General features: G+C 40.5%; 1 protein-coding gene across 3 annotated transcripts in view; it reads right to left on the reverse strand.

Annotated features, from left to right (window-relative positions):
• The window catches only part of MATN2 (matrilin 2), a 203,856-nt gene extending 183,381 nt beyond the window's left edge, over positions 1-20,475 (reverse strand). For 2 of the 3 annotated variants that reach the window (XM_072603436.1, XM_072603434.1), the window contains exons 1-2: positions 20,220-20,474; positions 5,465-5,643 (exon numbers count right to left, since the gene is read on the reverse strand). In XM_072603436.1, the coding sequence (XP_072459537.1) occupies positions 5,465-5,606 (142 nt within the window). In that variant the 5' untranslated portion in view covers positions 5,607-5,643; positions 20,220-20,474. Of the gene's footprint in view, positions 1-5,464; positions 5,644-20,168 lie in introns of all 3 variants that reach the window. The other variant, XM_072603435.1, reaches the window with a different exon arrangement.
• Positions 20,476-22,452: the final 1,977 nt, after the last annotated feature.

Here is a 22,452-nt window from a genome sequence, read left to right on the forward strand (position 1 = left end):
AACTGCACAGCAACAATGGAATTGTGAAGCAATGGCTCTGAAGAAAGAAGGAGCTGGTTCAAGTCTCACCCTTCACAAATAGTTATTATGTGACCATGGACAAGTCACTTTTCTAAGCCCTTAAACTATGTAAGTGTCTGCTTGGTACCTATGAGGGGAATTCCCACACTGGGATTTCTCCATCCAGATCAGAAACTCGCAGAATAATAAATCTAAATCTGGAAAGGACCTCAGATCCCAACAACCTCCCTCTTTTTACCGAGGAAGAGGTCGAGGCCCAGGATTTTTAAGCGATTTGCCTCAAGTTCTTTATGTCCAGGAGCACTACTCTATCCACTATACCATGTGTGGTGGAAACGCATGTCTGGAATCCCTCAGAATGGAGCTGTCAGCTATTGTTACTTCTAAGAAGTACAAAAATGCCTGCCCTGTTTGTCCCTCTGTGCTCTTTACGAATGCCAGCTGCAAGTTAACACTGGAACTTTGACCAACATCCAGACACTATAAAAACCCTGAAATAAGCCAATAGGAAATGCAAAGAAAAGAATGAATAATAGCTGTAACATGCAGATTAATTATTCATAATTATGATCACTCCACTCGCTTTTAAACTCCCATAGAAAGGAAATACTTCTGCCTTTTGCTTTTCCATGCTGTAAAGTAATGAGACCCACATCAGAACATGTTGCAAACATGGCGAGAGCAATTTCTAGCCATGCCCTTTGAACCTGAGGACCAGACTGTGGAACATTTGGGACACATCAAACACAAAAAGAGAAAAAACAAGCAGACCTAGAGAAAAGAGCCCATCATCTCTCAGGCTGGAAGAATCAGAGGTAAAGACAGAGCTTATAAATGTAGCCATGGCTCGGCGATCTCAGCACTGTGAGCTGTGCTTGGAACATAGGAGGAAGGCTTAATAGATAAATAATGATTAGTTGATGGCTTATTCCACTCTGTTTCATGGAGAATAAATAAAGGGCCCCCCCACCTAAAGGGGGGAAAGAATGACAGTAGTAATATCCAGGCTTTTGTAAATCTTTTTCCTTCCCTAAAAACAGAGACACTTCCATCTCAGCTCCCCGTGAATCTGTTTCAGGTTTTTGTTATTATAGGTATTCTTTGTTAGCCAAAGATCTGGGGTTTACTTTTGGATGATACGGCAGGTATAGTGTAATGGAAAAATGTCTGGATACGGTTTTTAACAATTGCTGATATTTATATAGCATTTTGAAGCTTGCAAAGCATTTAACAGACATTATCTCACTGGATTTCACAACAAACAATTCTGTGAAGTAAGTATCATAATATTGGTATCAGCCAGTATTGTATCCCAAATTTACCAATAAGGAAACTGTGTCTCAGAGAGGTTAAGTAAATTGATAAGAGTCTCATAGTAAGTAAATGTTAAGAGGGATAATTTTAGCCTAGGTCTTCCTGACTCATGTCAAGTAAATAAGTCAAGTCAACAAGCATTTATTAAGCATCTACTGTGTATGTGCCTGGCACTGTGCTAAGCACTGGGGATACAAAGAATGGCAAAAGACAGTCCCTGCCCTTAACGACCTCATAGTCTAAGGGGGCAGCTAGCCTCCAAAAAACTATGCACAATCAAGAAGTATACGGGGCAAATTAGAGATGACCAACAGAGGGAAGGCACTAGTGCTAAGGGGGCTCAGGAGAGACTTCTTGTGGAAGGCAGACTTCATTAGAGACTTAAACCAAGTCAGGAAAGCCAGGAGCCAGAGATGAGGAGAATGAGAATTCCAGCCACGGGGGAACAGCCTAAGAAAATGCCGATCTGGTTGGGAAAGGGAGTGTCTTGTGCAAGAAATGGCAAGGAGCTCAATGTCATTGCATTATAAAGTATTCAGGAGGGGGAAGGAGAAAAGAGGGAATATTAAGGTAGAAGAAGATTGGAAAGGTAGAAAGGGACCAGATTATGAAGGGCTTTAAGAAGCCAAACAGAATTTTTTATTTGATGCTGGAGGTAAGAGGAGCCTCTAGAATTTTTTGAATAGGGAGGTAACAGTATCAGACATGCACTGCAGGAAAATCAATTAAATGATAACAATAACTAGAATTTATGCAATGATTTAAGGTTTGCAAAGTATCTTAAAATATGACTTCATTTTATCTTTATAACAGTCCTAGGAGGTATATAGTATTATTCCAACTTTACAAATGAAGGAACTGAGGCAGACAAAGGTTAAATGGCTTGTCTAAGGTCACACAGCTAGTAAGTATCTGAGGCTAAATATGGACTCAGGTCTCCAAGTCCAACAATCACTGCACCACCTAGTTACCTCTAATTTGATAGCTGAGTAGAGAAGAGGGATCAAACAGAAGACCACTTGCAATAGTCCACAATGGGGTGATGGGGGGCTGCACCAGAGTGGTGGCAGCGTCAGAGGAGAGAAGGAGACATATTGGAGAGATGTTGGGATAGTAGAACTAACAGGACTTGACAAATGATTAGATATGGGAGGTGAGAAGGACTGACAAGTGGAGGATGGCCTCTGGTTATGCACCTGGGTGACTGGGAGGATCATGATTCCCTTGACAGTGAAAATTACTAAGAACAGAGAACTTGTGGAGGAGTTAAGATAATGAGTTCTGATTTAGACATGTCAGTTTTGGGAAGTCTATGAGACATCCAGTTTGCGATGTGTCCAACAGGCACTTGGAGATGGGAGAAAGGAGGTCAGGAGAGAGATTAGGGCTGGATATGTATGTCTGAGAATCACCAACATGGAGATGATAATTGAACCCATGGGAGCTGATGAAATCACCAAGTGCTATAGAGAGGAGAAGATGGCTGGGACAGAGCTTTGGGGGGATACCCATGTTAGTGGATAAAGATTCAACAAAGGAGACTGAGACGAAGTAGTCCAACAGGTCAGACATTGAACTTACTACCTTTCTTCCTGAACTCTCTTTTCCTTTAAATTTTCCTATTACTGTCCAGAATGACATCATCTTCCCAGTCCCCAACCCAGACGTCATTCTCAACTCCTCTCTACCTCTCACCCCTCATATCTAATCTATTGCCAAGGCCTGGTGATTTCACTTTTGTAATATCTCTCTAATATGCCCCTTCTCTCCTCTGACACTGCCATCTACTCTGATGCAAACCCTTATTACTTCAAGCCCAGACTATTGCAATAGTCTACTGGTGGGTCTGCCTGCCTCAAGTCTTTCCCCATTCCAGTCCATTATCCAGGGAGACACCAAAGTATCTAAAGTCCAAGTCTCATAAATCCTCTATTAGTCATTCAAATACAATCTTCCCCTCTCCAATCTTCTTATACCTTCCCCCCCACCATGTACATACTCTTCCATGCAGTGACCCTGTCCTCCTTTCTGTCACACAAACAAGACACTCCTCTGGGCTCTAGGTATTTTCTCTCTATGTCTCTCATGCCTAGAATTCTCTCTCTCCTCTTCATCTCTACCTACTGGCTTCCCTGGCTTTCCTTAAGTCCCAACTAAAATTCCATCTTCCACAGGAAACCTTTCCCAATTCCCCTTAATTCTAGCACCTTCCCTCTGAGACTACCCCCAATTTATCCTGAATATAATCTTATTTGTACAGTTGTTTATATATTGCATTTCCCTTTGAACTCTGGGGTCCTTGAGGAAAGGGATGGTCTTTTGTCTTTTCTTGTATCCTCAAGGCTTAGCCCAGTGTCTGGCACATAGTAGATGCTTAATGTTTATTTACTGACTAATGTTAGTTCTCTTGGTGTCAGGAAGAGTTGGGTTCTAGTTGTGACAGCTAAGGGATGGGCCTAGAGCCAGAAAGAGCTGAGTTCAAATCCAGACTCAGACATTTACTAGCTGTGTGACCCTGGACAGACTTCTGTCTGTCTCAGTGGGAACAGTGACAACATCTACTTCCCAGAGTTGTTGTATAAGGATCCATGAAATGATATTTGTAAAGTTTATGCAAATTTCAAAATGCTACATAAATGTTAGCTATTATTATTATTAATGAAGGGAGTGGACCAGGTGACATTTCAGGATTTAAATGTCTATGATATATTCAATGAAATAAGGGCATTTATTGCCATCATACTGAGACAGTAGTGTACAACCTTGCAGGGTCCATGTGAGGATGAAATGAGATCATCTTTCCCTAAATCTCTATCTTTGGGGATTCAGTTCCAAGTATCAGGTGAGTTTTCCTATGAGGTGGACTTATTACTCTCCCAAACCATATTGTGTTGGAAAATACATTAACACATACTGTTGTAGGATAGACGTGATCAAAATAATTTCACACAAAATTCTTAAGATTAAACAAACAATGGCCTTTTTTAATGCAAGTCTTATGTTGTGTATTTAACTTGGAACAAAGTAACAAGACTATATTATATTTAGAGTTTAAATTAAGATGTTTAATATTATTTTCCACATTCATTGTAAGTATTATTCACCACTCTAAGTACGTCAGTGATCAATTAGGTGGCACAGTGGATAGTGACCAGACCTTGAGTCTGGAAGACTCATCTTCCTCAGTTTAAATCTGGCCTCAGACACTTAAAACTAGCTGTGTGACTCTGAGCAAGTCACTTAACCCTGTTTGCTTCAGTTTCCTCCTCTATAAAACAAGCTGGCACAGGAAATGGCAAACTGCTCCAGTATCTTTGCCAAGAAAACTGCAACTGCGGTCATGAAGACACAATTGAAAAATGACTAAGCAACAACTACAGCCATTGTCTGTAAAAGTTCCTCCTCCAAAATAAACACCCAACAAAAGAACAGAACTTTCTGCTTCTGGGTCTTTATCCCTGGTTTTACTTTCAATAAGCATTTATTAATTCGTAAGGCACTGTGCTCAGCATTGTGTACAGAAAGATAATATTCCTACCCTCAAGAACCTTACATTTTCTAAGGGATAATGTCTACTTAATCATCCCTTCCTATTATTTTTTGTTTCTTGGAATGTTCAATTCAGTAAACAATTATTAAGTACTTTGCCAGGTGCTGGGGCTGAGAAAAGGTTTGTTTAAGAAATAATCACTGCCCAGCAAAGCAAACTTCTAAGGCAACTGCCAAAGGCTCATGATGGACAATGCTATCCACATCTAGGGAAAGAATTACAGAATTTGAATGCAGATCAAAGTATACTATTTGCTCTCTCCCTTTTGTGTTTTGTTTTGTTTCTTCTTTCTGATGGTTCATTCCATTAGGTATCATTCTTCTTTACAACATGACTAATGTGAAAAGATGTTTAATATGAATGTATATGTAGAACCTACTTCATATTACATGCCATCTTGGGGAGAGGGGAGATGAAGGAGGGGGAGAAAATGTAAACTGTGGAACTGAATGTTGTAAACTAAAAATAAGTAAATTAGTTTTTTAAAAGAAATAATTGCTACCTTCAAAGAGTTTATAATCTAGTTGAGGTAGGAGACATATATTCAGGTGTCTCGAAGAAAAATAGTTAATAACTTACCAAGTAAAGCAGTCTGGGGATGGGCCAGAGCATTTCTTCCTCTTGACAATGGCCATGGGAGATGCTTCTCCCTGGCCTCCACAGTGAAAAGCAGAATTTGTCCAAAGAACAAAAGACAGCAGCCCAACACCATTTTTTCCATTTCAAGAAGAATCAAATGGACAACCACCAAGGAGAGCCTGTAGCAAATAAACGAAAAAAGCTGAATTTTCTGAATATATCATTGGCATGTGCTGTAATCCTGCCAACTCTTAATTATTCCTCTTTATGTACATGCCATGGATACTTAAAATGCCCTTTGTGTGTTGGGCCAACAAAGAAAGTCTAAGAGCTTTAAATGAAGCAATCCCTAATCCCCAGGGATGATGTTATTCTAGCATCCCCTAAGTATGGTAGATGTAGGCAGGTGACCTTCATAGCTGAAATTTTTCATCATTTAATTAATCCTTCAGTAATCAGAAAATTATATGAAAACATTTATTTATATTTTTGCTTGGGCCCTTGTGGAGGAGCTGAGCTCCTCTAGGACTCTTCACATTTCACTCAATCAAAAATGCTGAAAACTTTTTTTTTTAAGTCATGTTGAGTGAGTCATTATCAATTAGCACTAATGAGTTGAGGATCACTATTACCCTTTAAATTTTAGATCTGAAAAGAGAATAGCTGTTTGTACCTGTTAAGAAGATGCTTTGAAGATTTTAAACCAATACAAACGATCAATTATAAGATCACCAAAGGACAGGGATAGGGGCTGTCCTAGGTTTAGCATCATTCACAGTGGTCTTATGAAGAAATTGCTAGAATAGTTGTCTCATTGTCATTATCAAATCTTAGCTCTTCTACATGGTAGCTAGACTGGACTTCCTAGAATGGGAAGGCAAGAGGTACTTGGCAACAGGGCGGATCATATCAACCTGATTTTAGCACAGGAAAACCAATCAGTCTACAAGCATATTCATAAGCTACTATGGCCAGGCCCTGGGCACACAAGGGTAAACGATGAAACAATCCCTGCTTGTAAGGAGTTTACATTCTAATTGGGGATTCAACAAGTGCATGCAAAAATACGTACAGCAGAAATATAAAGCTAACAAATACAAATGTATACAAAAGAAACCTGATGAATGAGGACCTCACTAATTTAAGACGTCAGAATCATATGAATACAGAACAAGACTGAAGCTTGCCTCAATGTTAGTGATGAGAAAAAAGTTCTGGTAAGGAAATCAGTCCCTTAAATGTGGTACCTGGGGACCCCTTCACAAGGAAACCTCCAGAAAGCTGCTCCAGGTTGAAGACATTTTGTCGGTTAGTAAACCATTCAAAATCATAGCTCAAGAGACCCAATGATATATGTTCACTTTGACACTTTAGCAGAAATGACACGTAGTTCAAAGCAAAAGACATTTAATCAAATAGCATAGAAAGATAAATCATAGTAAAGCATAATAAAATAGAAGGAATCAAGAAAAGATGCTCCCCCCATGGCATATCAAAAAACTGTATCTTCTTTGACCTAGCAATACCACTATTACATCTTTTCTCCAAAGTGATGAGGGAAAAAAGGAAAGAACATATATATTCTAAAATATTTATAGTAGCTCTTTTTGTGATGGCAATGAACTGGAAATTGAAGGGTTGCCTATCAGCTGGGGAACGGCTGAACAAGTCGAGATATATGATGGAATAACTGTGCTGTAAGAAATGATGAGCTGGCTGATTTTAGAAAAACATGGAAAGACTTGTATGAAATAATGAAGAGTGAAATGGGCAGAACCAATTTGATATTGTACACAGCAACAGCAATGTTGTTCTAAGAACAACTTTGAAGGACTAAGTCATATGCTCAAATCAGCTACAAGAGACCTGTGAAGGAAGATGCTATCCACATCCAGAGAAAGAACTGATAAATAGGTATATAATATGGTTTGACATATATACATGTATTTGTATCTAATGGTAGCTTTCTCTAGGTCAGGGTTGGGAGGGAGGGAGAAAAAGAACAAAAAGTACACAGCAGAGAACAACAGAAAATAGAAGGAAGCCCAGAAAAGCAGGGCAGCTTTGAATACAGTGTAGTATTCATTATAGTTTTTTTTAAAGTAAGCAACATGAAATGGATATTCATGATTTTTGTATCGAATCCTCTTCTTATGTTGCGCTGCGTTTATGCATGCTGTGTGGAAATTTTCTTTTTCTTTTTCTTCTTTTTTTGTCTTTTTGTATTTAAGTTTAAAATGAATAAAAAATTCAAAAAGGAGAACGTTAGCTCATGGAAGGCAGGAATTACCTTTTTCATTTGTATTTGTATTCTCAGGTCTACAATCTATCTATCATCTAGCTAGCTAGCTAGCTAGCTAGCTATCTGTCTGTCTGTCTATCTATCTATCAGTCTATCGATCCATCAATCTATCATCTATCATCTATCCAATAAGCCTGCAAAAGAACTGGTGGAACTGGGGAGATGAGATTTACTTGATACCCCACAGTGCTCCAACTTGTTGTTCATACTAACTTGGGTAAAAGATCAAAAAAGATAGGTGAAGTCACTCTTGGCTTCTGCCTTAAATCTGTTGTCTTAAATTCTTGCCTTTATTATGCATGACTTCCAGTAATAAAATCACTGGGCTTTGTTTTGCATAACTATCTGTAATAAACTTCCCAGTTCCTCTGGCTTAAAATTGTGGGATGAGGTGGGGGAAGAATACTAAAGGAAGAAAAAACTGAATTCACATGTGATTCTTATCTGCATTTTAAAGCAGATCTGGGTAGGAACTCTTCCTTGGCAGCATTTTTCACTCTAGTTCATGTTATATTTGAAGGTAATAACAATGTATTTCATTTTAAAAATGTGTTACAGTTTACAGAATCCTAAAATCATAGATTTAAGGCTGGAAAGTAACTCTGAGGTCACCCAGTCCAATGGCCCACCCTCATTTTACAAATGAGAAACTTGAGGCACAGAGGAATGAAATTTTTTGCAAAAATTTCAAAAAATTTTTCCAAATTATTTTTCCAAAAGAGGCAAAGCCCAGATTCAAACTCAGCTTCTCTAACTCCAGTTCAGCACTTTATGTGGGGAAAGAACTTGTCTGGTAAGAGATGCACTTAGAAAATTCAGACAGGTTGTCTCAGTCTAACTTTTTCCTTTCTTTATCAAAAGCTTGCCTTGGCAATCATCTGCCTGGCTCTTGTTGAAAACAGAGAAAATCATGCTGGGCTGTGATCTTTTGTTATCTGGACAAATTTGGCTTCTCAAGGGAGATAAATCTGTTTTAATTTGTCCTTTTCCTCTTCTCCAATCTGCAGTTTATATTCAAGTCACTGCAACATTAATCATCTTACAGTTTTTGATACCATAATTATTTGTTATCGTTGTCTATATGCAGCTTATTTTATTGTAGTTTTCCTTCCTGGTGGCCAAGAAATACTCATGCAATGCTCATTCATTTCAAAATATGTTCCACATGTTCTCAGGCTCAAGTCTCTTTTGCCACATTTCCATTTAAGATCAAATCTATACTCAAGTTACTTGATAATATGTGTGGCCGACATATTTTTAGGATGATGGCTAATCATCACTCACTAAAATAGATCCCACTGCACATGTTCCATGTCTTCTGATTGTTTCAAGAATTTCTGGAGGTTTTTTAGCCAGTTTGTAACAAAATAGCATCTTCATCCATCCATCCATCCATCCATCCATCCATCCATCCATTGGACAAGCACTTATGACATGTCTTCTAAGTACAATTTAGTGTACTAGATGCTGGGGATGCAAAGACAAAAGGAAACATTCTTTGACCTTAAGGAGCTTACATTCCACTGGGGCAAGGGGTTAGGGGGTGGGAATGTCCGTATGGAACACAACATAAATACAGATAAGTAAATAAAAAAACACATATAAAGCATTTTCCAGGAGTGAGGATCAGAATACAATTTGGTGATATTAAAGGAGCCTAGATTTTGCACTACAAGGGAACTCTTATTGTGGTTCATTCATTTCATCAATTCTTTTGGACCCCATTTGGGGTTTTTGCGGCAAAAATACTGGAGTGGTTTGCCATTTCCTTCTCCAGCTCACTTTACAGATTGAGGAACTGAGGTAAACAAGGTTAAATGAATTGCCCAAGGTCACATAGCTAGTAAGTGTATGAGGCCAGATTTGAACTCAGGAAGATGTCTTCCTAACTTCAGGCTGGATGCTCTATGTGCCACCTAGATGCCCCATAAAGGAACTCAGAGGTCATTTAATTCAAGCCTCCTAATTTTACAGAGTAAGGTACTGAGGGCTAGGGAGGTTAATAAACCTCCTTAAGGTTATACAAGTCAGAAGTAGGATAAGAACCCAGCTCCTCTGACTTCAGAGCCAGTGATCTTTTCACTATATCAAGATGTCCATGAATTAGAAGAACCAGCAAAACACTCTCCTGCAACTGAGTTCTCAAAATGAAGTGTTTGGAAAATTTACTTAGTCACTTTCTTCTGAGTTACTACTCTAATGTTTCATGATGTCGAGATGACGGGGTTCCAGAAGGCTATGAATGAATGAAGACATGAATAAATCAAAGAAAAAGCAATTATGAATGTTTATTCCAGGCTATCCCAAGACCCTGTCAGTGAAACACATTGATCTGACTTGTTCTGCCAAGCTAAAAAAAAAATACCCTGAGTATTGTTACTAGTATTTCTATAGGGCTCACTTACTATGCCAGGAACTGTGCTTAACAATTATTATCTCATTTGATCCTCACCACAACCCTGGGAGGTTGGTAATATTATTAACCTCATTTTATAGAGGAGGAAAATAGAGGTTAGGTGACTTGCCCAGGCTCACACAGCTAGTAAAAGTCCGAGGCTAGATTTAAATTCAGGTCTTCCTGACTCCAGGCCTAGCACTCTATCTACTACACCACCTAATTCAGTACAAGGTCACTGACAGATTGTGGGTAGTTGTTGGGGAAATCAGCCTGGGTAAGTTCATTACCATGTTGACCACTGGGTAATGTCAAGTCTTCAACCATATCTTATCTCAAGAAGACAATAATAGAAAGATTGCAATCCATATTATTGAAGGAAATAATTACACTCATAAAACCAGGAATTTCCAAAAGTATTTTAGCAACCATGTTCTTTTAGAATCCATCCACAGAGCAGGGCAGAGGAGAGAGGTAGGGAAGAAGAAAAAGGGGGGAGAAAAAGAAAAAAGAAATTTACATGACAACTTTATGATATATTTTAAAGGAATAGCAAGTTGTACATAATAGATGTGGTTTCATGTGCAATCATCTTTATTTATTATACTATGCTATGGAAATGCTTGCCTTATTTGATAAATTAAAAATAAAATAAATAAAAATTAAGAAAAAGAATCCACAGCTTCCTTCAGAGCTCAGTTCAAGCTGAGCACAACCTCCTACATAAACCCTTTCCTGATTCTCCAATCTGCTTGTGCCTCCCCCACTGCCCAAATTACTTTGTATTTCCTTAGATCTGTAAATGTTGTCTTCTCCAATAGAATACATGCTTCTTAAAGGCAGAGATTATTTCATTTTTGTCCTTGTATCCCCATCACTTAGCATAGTACCTGGTACAGAGTAGGGGCTTAATTAACATCTGCTGTTTGATATTTTTGAAAATTATAAAAGCATTGATAATGTTGGTCTTGATTTTGAACAGGCCAAAAATGTAAAAACTAATCAAGACGCAAAAAGACATAGTGTGAGAACAGCGTATTTATTTAATGGTTAGAAAGTTTAATTACATGATTATGGATTTAGAACTGTCCAACTCTAATTTTACTGATGAGGAAAATAAAGGTCAGGGAAGTACTCAAGGTCACACAAGTAACATTTAAAAGGGCCAGGATTCCAAATCTAAGTCCTCTGATTACAAATACAGTACTCTTTCCAATACACCATGCAGCATTACGTGGGTCCATTTCTGTATCATGGATACAGATTGTAGACTAGAGCCGCATCGAAGTCAATGGCGATCAGGACTCATTTATTGTTATTTTTTGGATTTAGTTATTTTCAATCCAATTGAGTAAACATTTATTAAGCACCTACTGTATGAAAGTTACATTGCTAGTACTGGAGATACAATTAATAAAAAGATAAATCCTCTGCCTTCAAAGAGTTTGCAATTGAATGGGGTGAGAACACACAAAAGGAGTCAAGATAGGGTGGGTGGAGGTTAGGAGGTAGCCAGCATAGGAGTTTCTTGTTCTGTACAGTGGAAACCTGGCAGGGCAGCCCATGTAGAATGGAGTCAAAAAGTATAGATTTTGCCCCCTCTAGAAGGCACTGGGAGAAGTTAGGTACCCTCCAGCCCTCCAATTAGATTATTTTATTCTTAGCAATTCACAGTAGCCAAGAAGAATATCTCAGGGTGATTGCCCCATTATTTGCACTTCAGAAGACCAGCAGAAGTCTTTCTCAATGACCTTCTTGGTGAGCTTAAAGAATCCAGCCACTTACCTCATTATTTCTTGTCTCTGGTATGTGAAATGGAGTCACGGCAGAAGAAATTCTAGGTTTTCTGGTGCAACACTTTCCATGGGCACCAACCTGAGCCAAGCATTGCTAAACCGTCCACATGAGGAGAAGGGCATGCAATTGGCAGCAGAAAAAGTGACATGCACAATCCCTCTTTCCCATACACATTAAAAGTTCTCCAGTTTCATGGCACAGTGGAAACTGTACTGTCTTTGGAGTGAGAGAATCTGTATTAAAATTCTGTTCTTAATACTCATTACCTCTGTGATCTTGGGCAAATTACTTAATCTCGTGGGAACTAAATTTCCTCATCTGCGAAATGAGAGGATTAGGCTAGTTGACTCTGATGCCCCTTCCAGCTCCATTTTCTTATGAAAAGAGCCATTTCCTTCTCCAGCTGATTTTACACAGGAGGAAATTGAGGGAAATAGGGTTAAATGACTTGCCCAGGGTCACAATGCTAGTAAGTAGTGGAGGACTGATTTGAAATTCAGGTCTTCCTGACTCCATGCCCAGCACTCTATCCACTCTAGCCACCTAGCTGCCCCTGGTTCAGATTCCTGTTGGAAGATAAACATACTTTGGGTGCTGCTGAATAAGCGATTTCATTACTCTTTGGCCTGTACCATCTGAATAACTCTCTGGCTTTCCTCTCCAAGTAAGATGCTGCACAGGAACTATGTGGATGATTCTCTTTTTCCACAAAGCAAGTTGCATCAGGAAATTCTCTTCTAAGAGATTCAATTCCTGAACTCTCCAGATTGAAAACTGTTAAACTGGAGCTGAGAAACATGCACATGACATGTGCTTCGGAGGGAAACCTTTCAGCAACTCAGTTGCTACTATCTCTGGAGTTGGTGCTGTCCAGAAAATCTCTTTTTTTCTGGCTAGAAGGTTAGATTCCAGCATCACTGTGCCTTGGGAATTTCCACTCTTCTCCATGGGAGGCTGGATTTCAGGAACATTGTTGGAGACCTACCCTCTTAGACTAAATGTAAGCACACATCAACCTCTGCCATGGGCTTCTGCCACAAAACTGCCATTAGTTCCTGCTGGGGTGAGAAAAATGTCCCTATGATGCCTCCAAGGGTCTATGCCTTGCAATCAAGTCACCTAAGCCACCATCAAATTAATCAGACTCTGCTGAACAACTCTCTTAGAAACAAATGATATTCGCCTTCTACAGGAAACCTTCCCCAACCCCTCTTAATTCCAGGGCTTTCTCTCTTTTAATTATTTTCCATTTGTCCTATATGTAGCTTGCTTTGTATATATTTGTTTTTATGTTCTTTCTCCTTTTAGATTGTAAACTTTTGCCTCTTTTTGTATCCCCAGTGCTTAGTAACCATGCAGTTTAGCATAGTAGGTACATAATAAGTGTTTATTAATTGATTGATTGATATGTCATTTCAATGTCTATTTTTGAATATAGCTTTTTACAGTGGCCATCATTGAAGGAATGGCAAGTCAACAAGCATTTGTTAAGCACTTACTATGTGCTAGGGGCTCTCAATATAAATATAAGAGAAACAAGGGCCTCGGCCCTCAAAAAGATTACATTCTAACTGCAGTACTAGTGGGATGTGACATAGCAAAGTATAACTAGATGGATAGAACACAATGGATAGAACAGCAAGCCTGGAATCAGAGAGACAAGTTCAAATTTGGCCTCAGACATTTACCCTATTTCATTGCATAATCAAAACAGATTTTGAGCCCCCAAATTTTTTTTGCAAAAAAGCAGGGCATGACCATTACGTGAAATTTCTTTTTAAAATTATGCCACTATTATTTAAAAAAAAATTATTACTAAATTTTATTGCTGGCAGATGAACTGAACAGTTTAGCTAGATGGGAAGATGCAAGTCTTGCCATATCGTGTGACTTACTCATGGCAGTGTTGCTTGCTAGTCCACGCCCCTTGAACCTCCCTGGGTTGTGACAATACCATTAGTATTGCAGCCCTCTAAACAAACCACACAAACCACCTGCTGACAATGCATGTGTGCTGAGAATTCTAAGCTCATGGCTCCCAATGTGTAAGAGACAAATGTGTATCCATATACCACTGGTGAACACGTTGTTTCTCTGTCTACCTTTTAAGTGGTATGATGAACAGAATTATACCATGTGATGATTATGTGATAAAAGGTTATAAACTAATTTTTGAATTGAAAACACAGGATGCAATGATTATGTGGTGGCAATAATTATGTGGTAAAATGCAATACTAGCTATGTGACCCTGGGTGAGTCACTTAACTTGCTTTAGTTTCCTCATATATAAAAAGAGCTAGAGAAGAAAATGGCAAACTGCTCCAGTATCTTTGCCAAGAAAACCTCAAAGAGTCACAAAGAGTCGAATGTGATGGGAACAATTAAAAATCAACCTTTGCCATATCAGCATATGAGAAGAAAGGGCTGCTAGGTGACTGTAATGGTAATTTAAATGGGAAGATCTTTCCCATTCATTAATAGACCTATGTGACCCCCCTGGGTCACATGGAAGTCTGAGTCACATGGAGCCTATGGTGGGAGGAGTTTGCTGAAGGAGTAGAGCAGGAAGAGGTAGAGCTAGAGTAGAACTGAGAGGAAGTTAGTGAGAAAACAGTCAGAGGTAGGAAGGATGCAGGCTGCTGTCTAGGGTGAATGAGAGAGCTTGTTTGTGATTTTGCTTAAGGGAGCTGGTTTGTGGGAAGCCCAGAAGGGGAAGTGTTGTTTTCTGCATTGTTACTGTGTATAGATTATGATGGATTTGGCTTTCTGGTTTCTGAATAAATGTTTTGGTTCTGTCTTCCATGTGGAAGTCTGATGTATTTTGTGATTCAGAATTTCACTGGCATATTCATGGCTGCTGTAGGTGCTGTGAATATCGTATTGGTGCTACAACGACACAGTGGGTAGGGCACTGGGCTTGGAAGCAGAAAGAATCATCTTCTTGACTTCAAATCCAGCCTCTGACACTTAGTAGATGCATGACCCCAGGAAAGTCACCTAACCCTGTTTGCCTCAGTACCTCATCTATAAAATTAACTGAAGAAGGAAATGACAAACCACCCCAATATCTCTGCCAAGAAAACCAACCCCAAATGAGGTATCAAAGAGTCAGATGTGATGGAAACAACTGAACAACAACAAATATGAGAAGAAAATTGTACTATGAAGCACATAGAAATTCAGTTTGAATACAATTCATTGATCTCTGGGGGTGTAAGTACAGAACAAGGACTTTTATTTTATAAAAACTTCAACTTCACTCTTAGTCCTTTCTCTTCTCTTGACTAGACAGCAAATCTTTTCATTAGACTTCCCCTGTGGAGGGCAGAATCATAGAATTTCAGAGCTCAAAGCGAATTTAGGAGTCATTTTGTCCCACCTAATTTTGAGGAAACTGTAACCCCACAAAATAAGCTGTTTCTAAGCACCCTTCTAGCTCTAAGGCTATGATCCTATGGCCCATAAGATTAAATGCCAAAGATTAATAATGTTAGCTTCCATTTACATAACACTTTAGAGCATTCAAAGCTTTTAAAACAGGTTATTTGATCCTCACAAGAGTCATGTGAGGTAGATAGGACAAATATTATTATGCTAGTTTAATCAAGAAACTAGGGTTTAGAAAAGGTGAGTAATTTACTTCTAGGTCACACAGATAGTCAAGGATGGAGCTAAGGTGTGAATCCACATCTCCTAATTCCATCTATAATAATCTTTCCTCTATAATAATTCCCTGCCTCACAATTATCATGCCCATTTTACAAATGAGGAAAATAAAGCTCAGAGAGTTAAATAGCCAGAAAGTGGCAGAGCTCAGATACCAAACAGGTTTTTCAACTCAAAGTCCAAGGCTTGTCCCATTAAACTATGTTGCCTTCATTACTAGGTTTTAGTTAAAGACCCTTTCGAAGCACCACTGTTCCAATCATTAAATGGGCAAATCACATCTCATCTCTGGGCCTCAGTTTCTTCATTTGTAAAATGAGAGGTTTGGACTAGATCAAAGGTTCTTAACTTGGGGTTCATGAACTTGGGTTTTTTTTTTATATTTAACAACTTTATTTCAATATAAATGGTTTCCTCTGTAAGCCTATGTATTTTAATTAACTCATTTAAAAGAATTATCCTAGAAGAATTCCAAAAAGAAACTGAAAAGGGACTTAATTTTCCTTAGTCTGTTCTACTGTCTAACCTCTTTGGGGGCTCAGTTTCTTCATTTGTAAAATGGAAGGATTAGACTAGATTATAGTTTCAGGGCTACAGGAGTTCTAGACTTCTCTATGCTCACAAAATACAATCCCAGGTCTCTAGATGGACCTTAGAGATCATTTATCCAATCTCCCCATTTTACAGTTAAGGAAACTGAGACCCAGAAAGGTTGAGTGACTTGCCCCAAGGTCAGTTACATAGGCAGTAAGTGACAGAGCCAAGATTTGAACCCAGGTTTTCTGACTCTAAATCCAGTTTTTTGGACTGTATCAGGCTTTCCTAGACAATCCTCCTGACTTAGAGTAGCAAGTTAGTGGCAGAACAGAGACCAGTACTAATAATAAAAAATGATATTTACATTTTAAATAGTACCTACTATGGACCAGGCTCTGCACTAAATATTTTACAAATATCTCATTTGATTCTCACAATAACCTTGGGAAGCAGATGCTATTCTTATGGCCATTTTCCAGTGGTGGAAACTGAGGCAGAGATGAAGTAACTAGAATACAGGTCTTTTAACTCCCTTCCTAGTGTTTTTCTACTATAACATTTGGAGTCCCTAGTGATGCACAAGGTGGATACTTCCTTTAAAATAAAAATATGTATTGCTAAGTTAGAGTCAGATGTACCTGGCTCTTCTTACTCAGTTGTCCTGACCTACATCTTGCCACTGAATTCTGAATGAGGAGTGAGGAGAGAGTGAGGCTGATGACTCTGCACAGCTCTGCCCCACTTAAATCCAATTCACTTGCAAGTCAAGACATCACCCTCCTGATATCATTGGTCAATAATGTAAGCTCTCCTTACTACCTAGGTGACCCTGAGTAAGTCAATGTGAGACCTGGAAAGGACTCTAGAAAAATCATCTAGTTCAGCCAAATCTTTTCATAGATGTGGAAACTGAGACCCCTGGGAGGCAGTATGAACTGCCCTTATTGTTTGTAACATAGCTAAGACTGGAAGCTTGTCACTCAGGTAGTAAGTTACATTAAAGTTATACTCCCAAGATTATCATAGCATATTATAGCCATTAATGTTGTCTTCCTAATTCCTTCCTTCTGCCCTTGGTACTATTTGGGAATCTGGTTGCTAAGTAATTTCTTTTAAAAAAAAATAGAACAGAGGAAATACCATCTTGGTGTATAATGAGTTGAATAATAAATTTATTTTAAAATAAAATTCAATAGCATTGTTTTTAAATAAATAAAATCATTTTAAAGAAACAAAATTGTTTTAAATAAAATTCAATAAAATTGTTTTTTAAAAAGGAAAATATGACTGGGCACCACTAGGGGCACTATTTCTTACAGCAAAATGACCACTGAAATAGGAGTGAGGAGACCTGGGTTCCATCTGTAGTTTTTGGCACTCACTTGTCCTGTGACTTCAGTCACTAGTTTTCTGTGGACTTCAGTTTCCCCACTTATGAAGACAGAACTAGATGATTTCTAAGGTGTCTTCCAGCTCTATTATTCTGTGATTTATAACTCTCAGATTTGTCAAGGGAAAGATTAAGAATGCTGAGATGGGAACTGTACCAGAAACACATAGATATTTTAAAAATTAGCTTAATAGATGATTCCCTTGGGTGGGGACTCTGGGATGGAGCAAAAGGCACTATCTGGAGGTGATCTATAAAAATGGAACCTCATCATTTTGGTGAAGATTTGGAGATATTGTCATAGGATCTCCCAAGCCAGCGTTCTTACTCTGAGATCCACAGGTGTGTGAAGAGATCTCAGGGGGTCAGAACTTGAGTGGGACCTCGGAAATTTAACATTTCCTTCAGTTCTTTAAAAACATTTTTCTGAGAAGGGGTCAATAGACTTCATCAGACTACTAAACAGGTCTATGACACCATAAAAAAAAAAAAAAAGGTTAAGAACCTCTATCATAGGCAGACAGCACAGCCCATCTGCCAGATAGATTAAAACTCAACTTCTCCAAGATCTTAGGGAAGGAAATTCTAATAACCTAAAGATGCTACTAAAAGTAAAGAGTATACTTGGAAGCATAGCATTGAGAGAGGAAGAAATATTGTGAAGGAAGAGTATTCGGAGCTGAGAGTTGTTTAAGGAAAGAATTAACACTTGGTTTACAAACTTTCTCTCCATCCCTTCCCCTATCATCCTCAAATTGATGACCCTTCTAATAGACTGGCTTCCCAGTTCCTCAATACCTATTTTTATCATAGGAGAAAGGTAAAGCATTTGCTATTTTAAATTATCTGCAATGGTGTTTTGAAAGCACTTATAACTGAGGGTTATACAAGAATATATACTGAAGGTAGTTAGAATGTGGAGTTAATAGAGTGCCAGACTTGGAGTCCAGGAAGACCTGAATTTCAATCCCGCTTTAGACCTGGGCAAGTTATTCAATTTCTCTTAACCTCAGTTTCCTCATCTGTAAAATTTGGATAATAAAATCATTTACCTCCAGGGTTGTTTCAAGGACCAAAGGAATTAATACATGCAAAGCTCTTGGCAAAGCTAGCTATATAAATGTTACACATATATATGTATTTATATAAATATTAATTATTATATAATATATATGAGTAAAATCTGCCATAGAAAACTAGAAGGCACCTTGGAGATCCTTACTCCATCTTTCTTACTATAAAGTTAAAGGGATTGGGGGGGCTATGACTTGCCAAAAGTCACGCAGTTAATAAGTCACAGAGTTGAGACTCAAACCATCATCTCCTGGCTCTTGGTGATTGTTGCCTTATCACCATGCAGATCTTCTCTCAATAGCGATCTTCTCCTGAAAGGCTGTGTGAAAATTAAATTTTGGCAAGGTAGCTCGCTCCCTAATTTACCTGTGGGGTAAATCTATATTTGCCTAGCTTAGCTGTATTTAAAGTGGTTAGATTGTTACAGAGCACGCCACTACAATCCTGTGCAGGCTGGTGGAAGGTAGCCCTGAGTTCTTGGAGGACAATCGGTACCTCCGAGCATAGCTGTGAAGGCTTAATGGTTGTATTGCAGGGTTAACTAAGTGCAGAAAGGCTTATCACCAGAAGTCTGAGAGAGACAATCCTTTTTGGCCAGCGCCACTAACATACAGGACTAGATCTACGTTGATAAGCATCCCAGGTCCTGGAAGTTTTGAAGCAGACTGGGGGAACCATCACTTCCCATTACCCTTTGTCAGATACAGAGTCCAGACTCTAGGAACTCCCTCAAGAGGCATCTGGAGGCTCTGTCGTCTTCAGAAAGCTTAAAACCGCACCAAGACGTTAAGAACATCCTGCATTTTCTTATCCATCTCATCGTGTAGCCTAAAAAAATCTGAGGTCCCCACCATTTTTTCTTTTCCCTAAATTCTCCCTAACCTAAATAGGTGAAAAGTTATCTCAACGGAAGAAAGTGAAAGCTCAAATCCGGGTCACTGGGGCTAGAAAAACATCCCTCCCCACGCTTACTCTACGCTGCTCCTAAAAGAAGCGAATTTTTAAAATCACTTCGAGTTCCCCGAGGTGGTAGTCAATGCTGTCATAAATCAATTGGGGCTCGACACCTTTCCATTTCCCGCTGTCTGTGCAGACGCGGTCCGGAAGCCCGCTGCCACTAGGAACCTCCCTGAGGGTGGGAGACAGAAGCGCTGAGCCCGGAGGCAGGGGCAGCCTTTCCCAGGCCCTCCGAGCTGCAGGGGCGCCCCACGGCTCTTTCCCACCCGGCGGCTCAGGAGTCCGCTGCGGGCTCCCGGGCTCCGGGGCAGAAGTCGCCCCTGCTGCCGCCGCGTCTCACCTCATGTTCGCGGCAGGACCCGGGCCAGCCCTGCCCGCGCCCGGGGCGCACAAACAGCCGGGGTAGTGCCAGTCCCGGCGGGCAGGCGCGGAGCTGGGTGGCAGCGCCGAGCCCAGCTAGCCTAGTCCCCGCCTGGGGCCAGACACCGCCCCTCAGCCCCATCTCGCTCTACGCTAGGTTTGCGGTCTCCTTGCCCTGCGGGAATAGGGACGATGGGGCATCTACCTAGGGCCGTTGCGCCTACCTGTACCTCTCCACCGCGAAAAATCCCGGGGACAGGGAGAGTGCCGCTCACCTGCAGCCGCCACTGCCTCCTTCGCCGCTGCTGCTCTTGCAGCCCGGGTGGACAGGGAGCCGAAGGCGAGGCTAGGCGCGGCCACGTCTTCCCCGCTCTCCTCCGTTTCCAAAAAAGCAGGCGGCTCCTCTCCTGGGAACGCCGGAGACCAGAAACCGTGCCACTGCCGCCGCCGCCGCTGTCTCCTCCTTCCCTTCCTCCTCCAAGTCCCATCCCAGAGCGCTCCCCTCTTCTGCTGCTTAAGCTGCTTCTCCACACGGGCGGGCTAAGGGGCGGGATGGGGTAGGGGGGATGGGGAGGAGAAGGAGGGGAGGAGGCGTTCTGGAAAAAAGGGGAGGGGGCAGGGGTGAAGAAAGCGGCGTCCTGTTGGGGGATGAGATGGGGAGCTAGGGAGATCAAGCTAAATGGAGTGGCCTGGGGGCCCAAGTTTGTCCTTATTTGGCCGGGTCTTGCCCCTGCTTTTCGAGTCACTTTTCATGCCCCCCAGATTGTACTGTGGGTCTGGAGCCAACAACTCAGCATCAGAACAGCAGACAGCGTAGCTGTTGGGACAGAGTAACCATCCCCACTTGGCAGGAAATGGTTCAGAATTGCAGGGATAGAGTAAAGCGAAGGAAGGTCACTGGAGACAGCCTAGGCGCACAGTTTCAGGGGAGGAAGACTATATTCTCTCAATGATGATGACGATGAGGTTGGTACTGGTCATGACAATGGGGTTAATATGGAAAAGAATTGTGACAACCGCCAGGGGTTGTTTGATGGTGCCCATGATGGAATGCGCACCAACTGATACCAGACATTCTGGGATGAATGTGCCAGAACACAGAGGAGACAAAGTTCCTGCCCTGGAGGAGTATAAAGTCTAGTTCAGACAAGATGAAGAACAATTACATTTCTGTACAGAGCACTCCCTAGATTCCCAGGGAGCCTTCAGTAACGTTTGGGGGTCTTTCAGGAGTTCATTGAACCTCGGCTGTTGGGAGGCTCAATAACTTACCACACTTTACTCTTACGTAGTCAACTCTGCCACTGAATCAGACAACCCGGGTGAGGGGGGGTCTGTAAAAAAGAGCTGGAATCCTTCACTGGCAGACACTTCACAGACGCTGTACCAAATCATTAACTGATCAAACCCGAGAAAAATGCACGCACCCAGTTCAGGTTTTAACAAGCTATGGGGAGAGGCTGAAAGAATCACAAGTGAGTTTCACAAACACCTCTGAAAGTGCCAAAGAGCCTGAGTGACAGTTGCCACCTTGGTTACCCCTTTAGGGATGCCTGGATTTTGTAGTCATTTCAAAAGTCCCAGGAGCAAATCTGTAACTGTATCTTTAAAAGCAGAAGGTAAAGGGGCTGAGTTCACTGAATGCCAAATAATACCAAGATGCGATCTTTGATTCTGTCCTCTGCCCCACAAATTTGCCTTAGATGGTTACATTTGGTTATTTGTATTGATCCTTTAGGTGAGTTCAAGAAGCTCTGCATCCCTGGGAAGGTGGCAGTAAGAGGTCAGAGGGTAGAGGTGAGACTGCAGAAAGTATGTGGTTTCAGAGATCTCCGAGCCTAAAGAAAAACATCCTTCCTGAAATCTAGGCCAGGGAGAATCCCCTTGGAGTTGGGGAAGTGGAGTTCCAATTTATGGAAATGAAATTATACTGTCTAATTGTTTCAAAACACTGAGAGTTCAGTAATTTGTCTGGATGCCAAGAGCAGGGGCTTATCTTTGCCCTTCAAGTGTGATCAGGAAATTATAATTAAATATCAGCTCCAGTGCCATGCAAACTGAAGCAGGCATCTTATTCCTAGGGAATTCCAGTCGAACAAAAGAAAAAGCCCTTCCAAAATAGGAATCTCTGCACAGAAGGCTGAAACTAATGGGCTGTAAGAAATGAAAGCGGTTTTCTACTTCCAAGTTTGGTTTGCATGTTTAACAGAAAAAAATGGAAGCAACAGTTTGTTCCCAACTCACCACCACCACCCTCCATACCAGGATAGAAGGAATAATCATGATTCTCTCATGAGGACAGATCATCTCCACTATTTTGCTTCTGGAAAGGTCCCTATTTGGACTCCTATGTATTTCCCAGGAGAGTCTGAGCTTGTTACCTCCAGATGTGGACTTTTAAGCAACTCCCTACCTAGTAAGATAAAGTAACTCAACACTGAGGTCTTCTCTTGAGTAAAAGTGCCAATCATTGATTTTCTACTATATATAGAGAAAAACTCCTGCAGA

Source organism: Notamacropus eugenii, chromosome 4 (assembly GCF_028372415.1).
Source record: "Notamacropus eugenii isolate mMacEug1 chromosome 4, mMacEug1.pri_v2, whole genome shotgun sequence".
NCBI classification, from domain to species: domain Eukaryota; kingdom Metazoa; phylum Chordata; class Mammalia; order Diprotodontia; family Macropodidae; genus Notamacropus; species Notamacropus eugenii.